Source organism: Xyrauchen texanus, chromosome 12 (assembly GCF_025860055.1).
Source record: "Xyrauchen texanus isolate HMW12.3.18 chromosome 12, RBS_HiC_50CHRs, whole genome shotgun sequence".
Classification (NCBI taxonomy): domain Eukaryota; kingdom Metazoa; phylum Chordata; class Actinopteri; order Cypriniformes; family Catostomidae; genus Xyrauchen; species Xyrauchen texanus.
In genome coordinates, this window is record NC_068287.1 from 40960954 (window position 1) to 40976834 (window position 15881).

The window sequence follows — 15881 nt, forward strand, 5'->3', positions numbered from 1 at the left end:
TAAACATCATATCATAATGTTTCCTGGACATATTAAAATCTCACTTGTTTGCTGCCACTCATATTAAACATGCTCACAAATAAACCCATACACACACAATTTAAGACACGTTGAACATGCATTGCTGGCACACACATGCATGCACACGTTGAACATGCATTGCTGGCACACACACATGCATGCACACACACACACACACACACACACACACACACACACACACACACACACACACACACACACACACACACACACACACACACAGTACCTTATATCCTGCATCACATATTTTGATTTTGGACGTCTGGTCACTTTATATCTTATATCAGAAAATTATATTACTGTTAAGCCTACTATGAATATTAAAATACGCTGAACCATGTGTCCTGTATCATAGCTACATGAATGACCTTTGCAGCAAAAAAACTCCGCGTGAAAATCAGTTAGGTATTCAGTGAGGTATGATTAATTAAATGCGCTGACAGTTCATTGCACCTGCCATACAGATTACACTGAGTGGAGCGGGTGACCGGTCTAAGATGGCGGCGCCGAGGCTCGTCCGCGCCAGTAGGCAGTAGCGGTCGATAGGGCGTCCATCTATATGATGTCTATGATGTGTGTATAATCACGACACGGCCCCTCCCTGCACCCTGTCACATGGCTATATATCATGCATTAATAAATCATATATGTTGTGTATAAGTGATGCAGGTTTATTAACTTGTGTTTATTCACCGGTACAACAGAAAAAAAGCTTTTGCCGTCATTCATTGTAAGATTGGCTTCTTCTGTATTTTGTTTCCCACTTGAATGCATGACATGTCATAGTAAAGAATGCCCAACACAGAGGTATGAGCTTCCCAGGTCAACTTGAAGGCAGCAATCATTTTGATACCTGAGTTTCCCAGTTGGAAGGAGATGTAAACTGTCAACATGGCAGAGGAGAGTACGGTTTCTGTAGTGAATGACATGACAGGGTTTATTCATTTGTCTAAATACAGCTAATTGTCAGTGCTTGCCGTTTCAGTCATATTCATTTATGTACAGTATATCAGGAATTATTTAGTGCATGTTGTACATTTTTAACACTGTGAAAATAGCTTGCTTTTGAACAAAATTCCATTCTCATCCGCAAGCTAACTGGGTAATGTGGTGTCAAAATAAAAGTTCCTCAATAATGCATGACTGAACCTGGCATAGCCTGTACTTCCTGTTCTTTCTAACAACAAAGCACTTGAACGCGATGTAATTGTAATTATCACTTCAGAAGAGGGGAGAAGGATAATTCCGATAGCACATGATAGCAGCATTCGTGTGTTTTGTTTGTTGTACAGCTGCGGGTTGCCTGTTAAGCTGGAGTTGAACTTACTGCCTCCTGCTGACTTGACTCATAAAATCAAAAAGGTAAACGTTCTTTACAATGGTCAGTAGGCACGAGTAAATAAGTAAATTTATTTAAAAACAAAAAAAAAATAAATATTATATATATATATAATTCATTGCACTGATTTAACATGTTAAATTGACAGCCCCATTTATAACTTGTTTATTTACATAGTGGCAAGAAAATTGGATGAAATAAAGAGCTAATGTTAGCCATTGAGAGTAAACGTACATGAGGGAGTCAACTTAAAGTTAATTTTTAACCATCTGTTCAAACACTTCCTGGAGCCAACGAAAAACTAATAAAGTAAACAGTAACTTTGAAGTTATCTGAACTGATTATCAATTAAAACAGTATTCCCACAAAAACAGTTCTGCTAGAGAAAGGAAAAAATGGTGAGAAACCCTGAAATATTTCTTAATAAATTGCCAGTTTTTCAAGTTAATGCATAGCACCTGGGGACATGGCAAACAATGGAAACATCTGCTCAAACCGAAGCATTAAAATAGTGTAAAAATTCACCCATATGTTCACTTATGTTAATTAGAAAACTAATAGGATTTCCATCCTTGAAAAGTGTGATTTATAATATTGTATCCAATATATTTAGACATTTAATGGGGACATCAACATTTACTGCATAGTAGGAATGACCCGCATCTTAAATTCTAATCAGACAGAGATGTAACCTTCTGATGGTTTCTTTCAGAGCCCTTTTTGCAGACATACAGGAAGTGTTGCAGACAGAGAGAGAGAACTGAAGCGACAGAGACAGATAGAAGAGTGGTTGGAGCATAGGGCAGCAGTAGCAGCTCTTCTAGAGAAACAGAATAACACATTTAGAGACAGTTTATCTTTTGCCTCTGTTAACAGAGGTTTACTGGCCTATTCAGCCTCACCATCTTGTTTTTCCTCGTCCCTACCTCTCGCCTACTCACCTGTCACCTTCCCCCTACCAGTCATGTCGATGGGCTGTGAGACGGACGGAGTCTCCTACAGCGCTGTTTCTGTGACAGACATGCAGTCTTACCTCTTTGAGATGTCCTCTGTCCATAGTGTAGGTGTCTCTAGAATACACACAGTGGGGGGAGTTCACTAAGAATGACTTGTGCCCGCTGAAAACATTGTTTATTTGCATACTTTACTAGGACTGTACAGAATCACTCCACTATTGTTATCTAGGTTCCTGAATTGGCTCTTTAAAATGCAGATGCTTTCGACTGTATAACTCTCGTCTTCATAACGGAAACATCATTTGTTCATAATCCTCATTATTTCGATGAATTCCTGCTGCCTTGGTCACTTCGAAAGGTACAAAAACCTCTCTCTTAAACAAAAATCAGTTTACCTTTAACTTTCTGTAGGCAGCAATGTACTGAGTTCAGGTCATGTCTGGATTGCTATAATTGGGTGTTTTTTCAACTTTGTGCACTTTTTAGCACTGTGAACTTCTAGAAAGTAAAGTTGTTGTTTTTTTTTGTCTGCTAACAATGTCAAGCAGTGTATCTACATGCATCTTAGAAGATTAATGTCATTTTTGTAATATTAAAAATTCCCTCCACAGTGTCACTTCCACCACATTTTGACTCATTTGACTTGCTGAGGTTATTTTTATAGCTACATTTTTATGTATCCTTAATACACATAAATAAATAATATTTTTACACCTTTTGCATCATTTTACAAAATTAAAGCTTGATTGAAAATGATGGCCAATTAAAATACTCTAGTTACAAGTGATTTTTCCTCTCAAGCATGCTCTTTACTGATACTTGAGTTTTGTATCAGTAAAAAGTTGTTTGTTGTGGTGGAAACTGTGATATAAATAATTTTCATACAATAAATATTGAAATGGTTTATGTTTATTTCACTCATCATAGTTTTTAAATGTTAAAACCTTAAAATCTCTATATAAGAATCATTTGAAATGTACCAAAAATAAATGCTGAAGGCCTGGTAAAAAGTTTTCAAGTTAGTTTTATATGACAAAAAACGAAAAAGTTGAAATCTGTTTGTTTGAATAAAAATCAACTCCTTGAATATGACATTTTCTCAAGTTGAAGAAACACCCAATTACGAGATGTTAAAATCCTTGCATTCAGAAATGTAAAAATGTATCCACATGTGCCTTTTTGTTGATGACAGCAAATAATGTAATTATTCTTGCAAATTGTTAAAAGGGATAGTTCAGCCAAAAATAAAAATTCACTCATCATTTAGTCACCCATTCCAGATGTGTATGACTTTGTCTTCTGCTGAACACAAATAAAACCTTTTAGAAGAATATCTAATTTCTCTAATTTGAAACCAAAACCACTTAAAGGCAGCATAAAAGTAATCCATAAGCCTCCAGTGGTTAAATATATATCTTCAGAAGCAAAATGTTAGTTGTGGGTAAGAAAGAGATCAATATTTATGTCCTTTTTTCCTTAAAAATTCTTCTACCTGCCCAGTAGGTGGCAATATGCACAAAGAATGCAAATTGTCGAAAACAAAAGAAGAAGAATGTGAAAGTCAAAGTGAAAGTGAAAATTTATAGTGAAAAAGGACTTAAATATTGATCTGTTTCTCACCCACACCTATCATATCAATTCTGAAGATAAGATTTAACCACTGGAGTTGTATGGATTACTTCAGAAGTTTGGTAACCGTTCACTTTCATTGTGAGGACCAACAGAGCTGAAAGATTCGTCTAAATATGTTTGTGTTCAGCAGAAGAAGGAAAGTAATACACATCTGGGAGGCGTAAGTAAATGATGAGAGGATTTTCCTGTTTGGGTGAACTATTCCTTTAAGAACAAAGAAAGCGCACTAGGTAATACTGGCTGTAATAAAATGGCATATCAAACAGAAATATGTATATGCTGTCTTTAATTGTTGAGGCCACTGTCAATTTGGTTCTTTATACATTACATCATGGTTATCAAGTTGGAGTTTCCAACTTATTATTAAAAGTTTGCCTCAGATGTGGATAGACTTTATAAGATGACAACTTGAAATGATGGTAATTCCGATATAGCACGAATGCAACACTAGAGAACTGTTAATTGGTTTTTGTGAATAAAGTGCATTCTATATTAAGTCACCTAAGAAAGGAGACATGTTTGCACTGAAAAGACAACGACTTGATTTAAATAGGCCTGGTGCAGCACTAAATAGCATATATAGTGTCAGGTTAAGTTGGAATGTGGGTGGTTCTTGAATAAGATGCAGGTTTTTGTCCTGAATTGCTAAATGTGGCGACAAGTATGTTTATTTGTAAGAGAGTTCATTACAGAAGGATAGGCCTATACAGTATTTCAGATTGTGTCTCATTTTGCATACTGGTGTGTGTGTGTGTGTGTATCACAGGTACAGCAGCAACTCCAACAGGTTCCAGTCCAGCATGTGTATGCTAACCAGGTGCAGTATGTGGAAGGAGGAGACACGAACTACACCACCAGCACCATGTGAGTATTCATGGAAACAGCCACTCAAACCCAGCTAAGGTTGGGAACCAAGAACTATTTGTATTTATTTTTTAAATACTGGAACAGAATCATGTTTCTGTTTTGTTAAAAAATGATTTTCTTTTTATTATTTGGTTTATTATAAAAATCTTAAATTAGCAAAAATGAAAATTCTCATCATTTACTCACCCTCATGCCATCCCAGATGTGTATGACAAAAAAAAAACAGAATATCTAAGCTCTGTTGATCCATACAATGCAAGTGAATAGGTACCAACTGTTTCTTCTTCTTTTGGCTGCTCCCGTTAGCGGTCGCCACAGCGGACCATCTGTGATCTGCATATTTGACTTGGCACAGGTTTTACACCAAATGCCCTGCCCAACACAACCCCTTGTGGCTGGGGGACTCTCACTCACAACTACTGGGCAATTTAGAGTCTCCAATTCACCTAACCTGCATGTTTTTGGACTTGTGTGGGAAACCGGAGCACCTGGAGGAAACCCACGCAGACACAAGGAGAACATGCAAAAAGAGCTTCAAACGTTTCGTACCCATTCACTTGCATTGTGTGAGGACCTACAGAGCTGAAATATTCTGTATGAGCAGAAGAAATTCATACACATCTGGGATAGATGCATGGCACTGAGGTTGTCATTCCCCTGTCACATCCGCTTTTTGTGTTGTAACATACAATGACCTAACAAAGTTGAATTCCTAATCCTTTTCATTTTCGTACAGTCGTTCTAGCAGTTTCCCCTACACAGAGAGCCCTCTGTACACCCAAACCACTGCTGGACCATACTACGAGAACACCCCTGCCTCTGGATCTGAGGCCACATCCCCCGGGACACCCCTCACCGTCTCTGTGACCACGGGATCACCCGGAGTGTCCATGTTTGTGGCAGGCACGGGGCAGATCGTGACCAGTCCCACTTCAGCCGCTGGGGGTGGGGTTACAGCTGTAGTGGCAAACACGGGGGCGGCGGGTAACGGATCTGATTCTGGAGGGGAGGCTAACGGCAGCAGCGGTAGTTACGTGATTCAGGGTGGCTACATGCTTGCCAGCAGTGGGAGCAGCAGCAGCGGAAACGGACATGGTTATCCGCACCCCACCCGTGCCTCTCCGTCCACCGTGAGTATAAATGAAGGCGAGGACAATAGCATGCCTTCAGCAGACAAAAAGGTATGACGACAGCAGGGGCGGGACTTAAAGAGGTAGTTCACCCAAAAATAAACATTCTGTCATCATTTACTCTCCCTGTTGCTCAAACCATATGAAAAAGTAAGACCTATGGGTTTAAAATAATAGTAGGGTGAGAAAATGCTGAATTTTCATTTTTGGGCAAACTATCCCTTTAGTCGTCACTCATCGTCACTCACCAATCCCCACCCAAACAAATTGATGCACGGTTCATATGTCAGAGAGCACAGTTAAAGAGCATGGTGACTCAGTCATTGTCGTTAGTCACATCCAAATCTGATCATTTTCACACTTATCAGATTGACTTTTGAATTCCTGTCTGAATACATTTGACGGCACTTGGCCAACTGACGTGGGACATTGTTGTCTTTCACTGTGCTGATTTGTTCATTGCAGAAAACATTGAATTTCAGTCATAACCATATTTTATATCATAATATTCATGATAAATTGATGACCTTGTTTTGTTCATACATCGAAATGCCTTTCAAATTTGGTTGCATACCCAGTTATATAATTCTTGTAGGATTGAGGCATCCCATTGTTTAAGCGCTTCATTGCATACTCGGCACGCAATTCAGGACAATTCAGTGCTGGGCGTGTGTCCTCACGGCCCGGCCACACCCTCCTCCTCGTCACAACTTGGTTTTGGCCCAAGCGCCTCCTTTAAACTTCAACATAAATGCCCACTGTTATGATTGGCTAACATCGTGCAGCCCCTCAAATTCAGCCAAATTTGAAACTCAATCAGAAGAGAATGAACAAGCTCCACAACATTATAAAACTAAATGTTATGGTTTACACATAATGCACATCCAACAAATTGCATGAAAATATATTAAACTATTCATCTCAAGCACAACTGTTAATACTCAGCACCATCAAACAGTCATGACATTTGAAATATTCACAAATGGAACTGTTTACTTACGGTTTTGTGATCGGTCTAACTGGTTTTATCTGCCCCATCCTTCAATAACAGTTCCTTTGCAAAGCTTGAATTGTATTATGACTGGTTCACAAGCAATCCATGCTTATATGAGCTGAAAAAACATACAATTCACGCTTATATGAGCTGAAAGAAAATGCACAAACTGTACATAGACCATAGCATGGTGAACAGACGCACAGTACAGTATCACATCACTGGAAACTAGAACAGTCAGTCGATTAAAATGTTTTGTTTTTTGTAGTTAATCTTGATTAATGGCAGATTTTAAAAGTGCTGAAATTTGATACTATATATACTTCTTTTCTTGTCAAAATGTATTTATTTCCATCTTAGGGAGAAAACAAAACAATATGTAACAATATAATGCTTTATTAATATTTTCCAAACAAAGCCTTCAACAATATAAAGATAGAAATGCACTAAAATATCACCAATTCAATCTCATCAAATGTTTCCCGAAGTCTAAGTGGGAGTTTAACTAATAGAAAGAACTATTTGAACTCACCATGCATAATTTTATCACTGACAGGGAAGCACTGTCAGAGATAATTTTATTTAATGAGATAACAACCTCCATGGCTCTATCATAGGAGAGAGCGTAACATCAACTTTAGCGTGTTAAGACCATTCCGCCCATAGAAAGTCTATAGGACCGCACGTATGCTAAGCTTGTATGTTCTCCTTGGTAGAAGGGCTTTGGCTTAATGACTCTGGGTGGACACATTACAAAGGTTCCACCCTTCACACCAGTGTTCATACTGTATTAAAGATAAATCTGTTAATCGCGTTAAAGAAAAGTTGACATGTTAACGCATTCATTCTGACAGCTCTTCTGGAAACACTTCAAAATGGTCAAAGAGTCCATCTAGTGCACGTTTACAGACACCAATCATTAAAAATAGTGCAGATTAGCAAAAGAAAGCATCCATGACAGATTTGTGCTCAACAGCAAGACTCAGTTCAGCAGATGAAACCGAATGGGCTCTCCTTTTCAGAGTTGTTACTTGACACCGTATCTTTTAAAAGTGGCGCAAGATACGACAATGGACAAATATGTCTGTCTAGTGCATGTTTATTACAAAAATAATTTGAAATAGTCCAGATGGGTCCCATTTGGTGTTCAGGAATAGTTAGGCCACACTAGGCCTGCCTGTCCTGCTCTCTCTCTCTCTCTCTCTCTCCCAGTTTACGAACGGAAGCACATGTGGGAGCACAAGGGTGCGATGATGTAAAGTAGGCGTTGATGGTTTTTCACTGTAGAGGTGGTCATGAATTAATGGGCCCCCTAGAGACGCAGGGAAGTCATAGAAGTAGAAAGTGAGGCATTTTTGCAGCTTGGTCTCAATAAATGCTTTTGTTGCATTGGGGATTAAGTTTTGCGTTCTGAAATTTACAGTATGCTTTTAGAAAGACCTCTTTTATATAAAAATATTAAGGAAAATGTGATTCCCCATGAGATGACCCCTTTAACAGAATGTTACAGGTTGAAAAGTTAAGCTCAATCCAGAGTATTTGTGGCATAATGTTTATTACCACAAAAAATTATTTAAACCCATCCCTCATTTATTAAATAAAAAGCTAGTTACTGTGAGGTACTTACAATGGAATTGAATTGGGTCAGTCCATAAACATTAAGCTACGCAATGTAGTAATGAAACACAAACATTATACATGTTAATATCAGGGTTCCCTCGGTCATGGAAAACCTGGAAATATTATGGAATTTTTCAATTGCGTTTTGAGTCATGGAGATCGATAAATTATTATAAGTCATGGAAGTTTGTATTGTGAACGCACATATCTCATCAGCTACATATTGTTCTTGTGTAGAGTAAGGGGCCGTTCAAAATAACACGTCATAGAACTGAATGGAGGTGTCTCAAGGCACATTTTTAAAAGTTGTCGTTCTTTTTTTCCTTGACACTGGGTCTAAAACTTGGCACTACTGCACGAGATACTGAAAAAACGGCAAGATGCGGCACGACGGTCAAATACCTAGCCCACGTTTACATAGAAAACAACTAGAAAAACATAGACAAAGAGTGCAGACTGATTAAAAAAATTTGTTTTGTGTGAATGGCCCCTAAAATTTGCTCGTAAAACATACTGATGTCTGATTTGTGAGAGAATAGTTCTCTCGGGCTGGTGATGGTTCAAAACATGCCACGAATTAGTCCGAATGATTTATTAACGAATTCGTCTGAATCAAAATGATTTAAAAAAAATCTGTATCCTGTAATCAAAAATGCCTGAAAAAGTCATTGCATTTCAGTGGTCAAAAAAGAATTAAAAAAAATATAAAATAAAAAAAATATATATATTTTAATGTTTATAAACTGGACCCATTCACTTTCATTTTAACTGTAACCAAGACCTTTATTTTTATAATCAAACTAGTACGAATACAGTTTTTTATCTGTGGTAATCAACCTTATGCCACAAATGTTGTCAGTTGAGCTTAACATGATCTGAGCCTGCAACATTCCTTTAATGCATGTCACTGGTCATACTGTGCATGATTCATAAGTCCACATTATTCAATAGACAGTCTGGTATCGAATGCCAACTTTTTACGACCAACTCAATACTTTAGACAAAACCAAGTTCCATCCTACATTGTTTTCTTGAATATCTCTAAAATAGGTCAAATGGGTTGCAAATGGCATTTCACATTGATTTGAAATGATTTAACATACACTATTCATGCCTGCATATTTACATAACATATGCACAGTGTCTATAATGCGAACATGTACACACATATTGGCATCTTGGCATAATTTAGCCTGGGCTCTGTGTCTGAGTGTGTGTGTGGCTGTGTGTGTGTCTTATCCTTGCAGCTGTCCTCTGGCCCTCAGGTGCAGTGGTTATTGGATAATTATGAGACCGCAGAAGGGGTGAGTTTGCCCCGATCCACACTCTACTGCCACTACCTGCTGCACTGTCAGGAACAGAAGCTGGAGCCCGTGAACGCAGCGTCCTTCGGGAAACTCATCCGCTCTGTGTTCATGGGGCTGAGGACTAGACGCCTGGGCACACGGTAAGAGACAGTAAAAAGGTTACATGAAAATACAATCTGAACAATAGCATTTGATTCATTTTAGTGAATCAATTTGTTCAAATGATTCAATACACTGGTTCTTAACAACCATTCAGGTTAGAGTCATTCATATATTTATGAGCAAAGTGCTGTCTGATTTGCATTTTACATTTACATTTACGCATTTGGCAGATGCTTTTATCCAAAGCGACTTACAGTGTACTTATTACAGGGACAATCCCCCCGGAGCAAACTGGAGTTAAGTGCCTTGCTCAAGGACACAATGGAGGTGGCTGTGGGTAGCGAACCAGCGACCTTCTGATTAACAGTTATGTGCTTTAGCCCACTATGCCACCACCACCAAAATTTGTTAGGGTTAATGTTGGGTTAATAGTTTGTCCGACCTATCAGGTATTGCTTTCCTCATGAAAATAAATGGCTCTTCTCCTGCCATCCTACATTTCGGAAAATCAGCACCAGACACCTGGGTAAGCAGTAAGAAAAATCATGAAGTCACAAGAACATATAAGCTGTCCAATAGCATCTGGTTCATATGAGTAAATCAGTTCATTTGGATGATTTAGTGAACCAGTTAAACAAAACAATTAATGCTCTGTGTTCATAGAGTTAGGAACCAGGGTACGGCTGCACCAGCTGGGAGTAAATCTAACTTAAATTGGGGTGTAAATTTAAAACTAAGGACTAGTAATTTCTAGTTAGCTTGTAACCAAGTCAGTGCTTAATTTGGTTGCACAACCTGTTCATAATGCAATACTTTGGGCTATGGTAGTAGGTCGTAAGCTCTCCGTCAAGCAATGTGTAATTGCATAATATGACGGTTACCTTCATGGAACCAATAAGCAGCCTTTTCTAATTTGTAAACAGAAGAGTCGAAAAGCTGGGCATTTCAGTTTTATCTGAAACCTTTTTTTGTTTCACGTAACTGTCAGTGGTAATAAATTACATATCCATTTTAACCTTTTTAGCTCTGAAGGTGTTTTTAAACATTTCTTGTTTCAGTGGCATGCCCGACTACAAAAAACAAAGAGGTTAATATATTTATATAAATTATATTTTAAATAACTTTAAAACATTTTTAATAATACAGATTATGATAAATTATGAGAATCTTAGCCTAAGAAACTTAATTAAAAAAATTAATAATAATATTATTCTACAGATGAATTCAGAAGTTTACATACTGTATACAAAGTTAACTGTGCCTTTAAGCAACTTGGAATTTACACAAAATGATGTCAAGCCTTTAGACAATTAGCCAATTATCTTCTGATAGGAGGTGTGCTGAATTCGAGGTGTACCTGTGGATGTATTTTAAGGCCTACCTTCAAACTTTGTGCCTCTTTGCTTTACATCATGAGAAAATCGAAAGTAATCAGCCAAGACCTCAGAGAAAAAATTGTGGACCTCCACAATTCTGGTTCATCCTTTGGAAGGTACCACATTCATCTGTACAAACAATAGTACGCAAGTATAAACACCATGGTATCACACAGCCATCATACCACTCAGGAAAGGGATGCAATCCTAGAGATGAACGTAGTTTGGTGTGAAAAGTGCAAATCCCAGAACAACAGCAAAAAACCTTGTGAAGATGCTGGCGGAGACCAATAGACAAGTATATATATCCACTGTAAAACGAGTCTTATATCGACATAACCTGAAAGGCTGCTCAGCAAGGAAGAAGCAACTGCTCCAAAACCACCATAAAAAAGCCAGACTACAGTTTGAAAGTGCACATGGGGACAAAGATCTTTGCTCGGTTGCAAATGGGTCTTCCAAATTGGCAAAGACCCCAAGCATACCTCCAAAGTTGTGGCAAAATACACAAGGACAGCAACGTCAAGGTATTGGTGTGGCCATCATAAAGCCCTGACCATAATCCAATAGAAAATGTGTAGGCAGAACTGAAAAAACGTGCGCGAGCAAAGAGGATTACAAACCTGACTTGGCTACACCAGTTCTGTCTGGAGTAATAGGCCAAAATTCCAGCAACTTATTGTGAGAAGCTTGTGGAAGGCTACCCAAAATGTTTGACCCAATTTATACAATTTATAGGCAATGCTAACAACTTTCGATTAAGTTACATAGATTGTCAAATGTTTAATTGTCTTGGTTTCACTCTCAAACAACATACATACACACACAAATCATGGTTCGAAGCCTTCATGACCTTCTAGTCCAGGGTCATCAGATGCACTGAAGCTTTGGTGTGTTTGTTGCAGAGGAAATTCCAAATATCACTATTATGGACTGCGGATTAAAGCGAGCTCATCTCTGATCCGACTGATGGAGGACCAGCAACACCTGGCCATGAGACAGCAGCCCTTCTCCCAGAAACAGAGGTGGACACACCTGCGCTCTATCTATCCATCACTTTGGTTCCTACATGTCTCACTCCGGCTAATTCTCCGCTCTTATTCCGTATTCCTTCAGGTTGAAGCCGGTACAAAAGATGGAGGGAATCACTAACGGCATGTTGTCCGGATCTGGACAGCAGCAGCAGCAGCAGAATTTAGGTCTGTCGGACATCAGTACACAGGTGCAGCAGTACCAGCAGTTTCTGGGTGAGTCATGACATCAGCACTGGCAGCTTGATTTTAAATACTGAAGTCAGTGGAAGATTTTATGGAATGTTCCGGGTTCAATACAGTTGATCTCAATCAACAGCATTCATGGTATAATATTGATTACCACAATATTGATTTTTAGAATAAAAAAAAAAGAAAAGCTAAACAGTATGGCACTTACAAATGTTAGTGAATAGGGCCAGTCGATACATTTATCATTTATAATTTATAAATTTTTCATGTTAACGATTTCATGTTAAATGATTTTAGTGTGAAAAATACCTATAACCTTATCGGTGTATAGATATATTAAATATTAAAATTCGTTGTCATGACAATGTAACAACGGTAAACCCTGTAATCTGGTTAACGCTGGTAAATCCCTGATTTTATCAAACTAATATAATTTTAACATGTATAGTGTTTACATTTTGTGGCTATACTTTTGAAACAGTGACTATTTTAATGTTTATTGACTGGCCCTATTCACATCCATCCGTAACTGTGATTTTTACCTCTTTTTTTTTTTTCTACAAACAAGGTACGAGTCAAAATATATATTTTTTGGTAATCAACATTATACCACAAATGCTGTCGATTTAGCTTAACATGTATTGAGTATTACTTTAAAGGGGGCATGAAATGCTTTTTTAATAGTTATTATCTTCCCTGAGGTCCACAGATAATGTAATTAAATTTGCTCCAAAACAGTCATCATTTAGTAATATATGATAATTTTCCTCCCTGACCCTCTGTCTGAAATGCTTGGTTTTGGCCTCATTTAAACTTCAAAGTAAACACCCCACTGTTATGATTGGCTCACATCATGCAGCCCCTCAAATACAGGCAGATTTGAAACTCTAAAAATAAATGTAATGGTTTACACATAACACACACCCAACATATTGCATCCAAATATATTAAACTGTTCATCTAAAGCACAACTGTTAACACTCAGCACCATAAAATATCAAACAGTCATGACATTTGAAATATTCATGAATGGAATTGGGATTGGGTCCAAGTGTTTTTAACTGCCACATCCTTTAATAACAGTTCCCTTGCAAAGATTGAAGCTTTTAATGACTGGTTCACAAGCAAACCGAAAAAACATACAATCCACGCTGAAATACGCTGAAGACACATCCACATGACGCACATACATAGTCCAAAGCACAGTGAATAGACACAGACACATACACATCCAGTTTCCAGTATCATCATGCACTGAAATGCACATCAACACGGTCAAAGATGTCCATCTAATGCATGTATACATACACCAACAATTAAATAAAATACAGATGGGTGCAACAGCTTGGTTTCAATAAATGCTTTTATTGCATTGGGTATTTAGATTTGAGTTCTGAAATTTATAGTATGTTTTTATAGTAGAAAGACCTCTTTTATGTCAAAATATTATGGAAAATTTGATTCCCCATGACATGACCTTTAATTCTTAGAAGTATGAAGTTTAGAAAAAGATTAATTAAAATTTTTATAAAAAATAACAATTATATTAACAACAAATCATTTTCATTTCTGTTTAATGTTTAGATGCATCCCGATCCCTTCCAGAGTTCCCAGATGTTGACCTGCAGGGTAAAGCTTTGCCAGAGGGCATTGAGCTGGAACATCTCAAGAACTTTCAGCTGCTCTACAGAGAGCACTGCGAGGTGAGGCTTCTCTGTTTTAATGTTTTTTTTTTAAATAACTACTCTATGTCAGTGGTTGTTATTGATGTCGTATGTTTGATGTTTCATATCTTCAGGCCATTCTGGATGTGATGGTCAACCTGCAGTTCCCTTTGGTAGAAACACTTTGGAAAACATTTTGGAGGTTCAGTGAAAGTCATACAGGAGATGCAGCATTATCTTTGTAAGTGTATGCATCAATAGAGGTTAATAAGTTTATGAACAATGCAATAATAAACATGATCTCCAAACCTGTCTGATATCTTTGATGTGTTAGGCATGATGAGTCAGAGAAGCGGCTTCCCAAGTCATGTTTGGTGCTGCTGTGTAAATATGATCCAGTGCTTCGCTGGAGCCGCGACTGCGATAACACACTGTACCAGGGCCTGGTGGAGATGCTCATCCCAGATGTTCTGAGACCCATTCCCAGTGAGTTGCTCAATGTTCTCTTTGCATATCAATATTCAGCACAGTATGTGCCAGAGCTTGGTGGAGATTTTGCCAGCAATAGTCCATTTCCACCTTCTTTCCAACATGGATATGGACCAACAATAGAATGGCTGGGATGACAGTGATGTAGAAGCATCCATCATCACACATAATCCAGAACAACTATACATAACAAAACCGCTTATTATTACTGAAGTATCTTCCTAACTCTTTGTTCAGGTGCCTTAACACAAGCCATCCGGAACTTTGCCAAGAGTCTTGAGAGTTGGTTGAATAACGCCATGATGAACATTCCTGAAGAGATGGTTCGTGTCAAGGTCAGTGATCTCAAGTTATTATCATTCATTTGTTAATGTGTATATTACTGAGACATTGACTTTGTGTAAAAGTAAATATGTGCATTTATGAATTTGCAATATGTTAGGGCTGAACGATCTTAAAAAAATCGAATTCGCAGAATGACGTAGTGCACTTTTCAATCCACTAAGGTTGCAATTTAATTAGAAATCAAATTGCTGCTCGTGTTATACATCCTCCAAGCACACGTGAGGCTAATAAGCAGAGAGCATAACATTTGCAGCATTTTAGATTCACTATTTGCACATTTGTGTAATTCCAAATATGCTTGGCCACTAAAAGTTACTATCCAAATCTAAAGTAGCCTAATAACACAGAGGTTTTTGTGGACAGATGAGTGACTGAGAGAATGTCTCTGCAGAAATGTCTTCCTCCAGTGTACTGCCAAAATAAAGGTTAGAAAATATGACATAAAAATGTTACTGTTATATAATAATAATTGTTGTTGTTAATATTATACAAAAATTGATTTTCATAATAATTACTTAGCCCATTGGCGGGCCCGCAAAACTAAAATAATTATAAAAAAACTACTAAATACAGTCTTGATCAACACAAAATAGGTATTGTTTGAAAGCTTAGAAGCCCTACTTTACAATGAATGTAGGCATTTTGACCAAAAATTATGTAGTATGTTGTCCAGTGTCATGGAATGCTAAACCAATCATACTAGGATTCAGATCGCTGCAAACATAGGTGGAAGTCATCCTAATATGGGCAGAGAGGATCATTCAATGTAATTATATGTAGGTCACCAGAAGATTG

At 37.8% G+C, this 15881-nt stretch overlaps 1 protein-coding gene across 4 annotated transcripts in view; it reads left to right on the forward strand.

The window, feature by feature from the left end:
• The window catches only part of LOC127653042 (MHC class II regulatory factor RFX1-like), a 38455-nt gene that overhangs the window by 10105 nt on the left and 12469 nt on the right, over window positions 1-15881 (forward strand). The window contains exons 5-13 of one of the 4 annotated variants that reach the window (XM_052139534.1): window positions 4736-4833; window positions 5573-6017; window positions 9828-10027; window positions 12271-12390; window positions 12482-12612; window positions 14173-14291; window positions 14387-14493; window positions 14587-14738; window positions 14979-15076. In XM_052139534.1, coding sequence (XP_051995494.1) covers window positions 4736-4833; window positions 5573-6017; window positions 9828-10027; window positions 12271-12390; window positions 12482-12612; window positions 14173-14291; window positions 14387-14493; window positions 14587-14738; window positions 14979-15076 — 1470 coding nt within the window. The remainder of the gene's footprint in view (window positions 1-4735; window positions 4834-5572; window positions 6018-9827; window positions 10028-12270; window positions 12391-12481; window positions 12613-14172; window positions 14292-14386; window positions 14494-14586; window positions 14739-14978; window positions 15077-15881) is intronic. The other 3 variants (XM_052139535.1, XM_052139536.1, XM_052139537.1) reach the window with 3 other exon arrangements.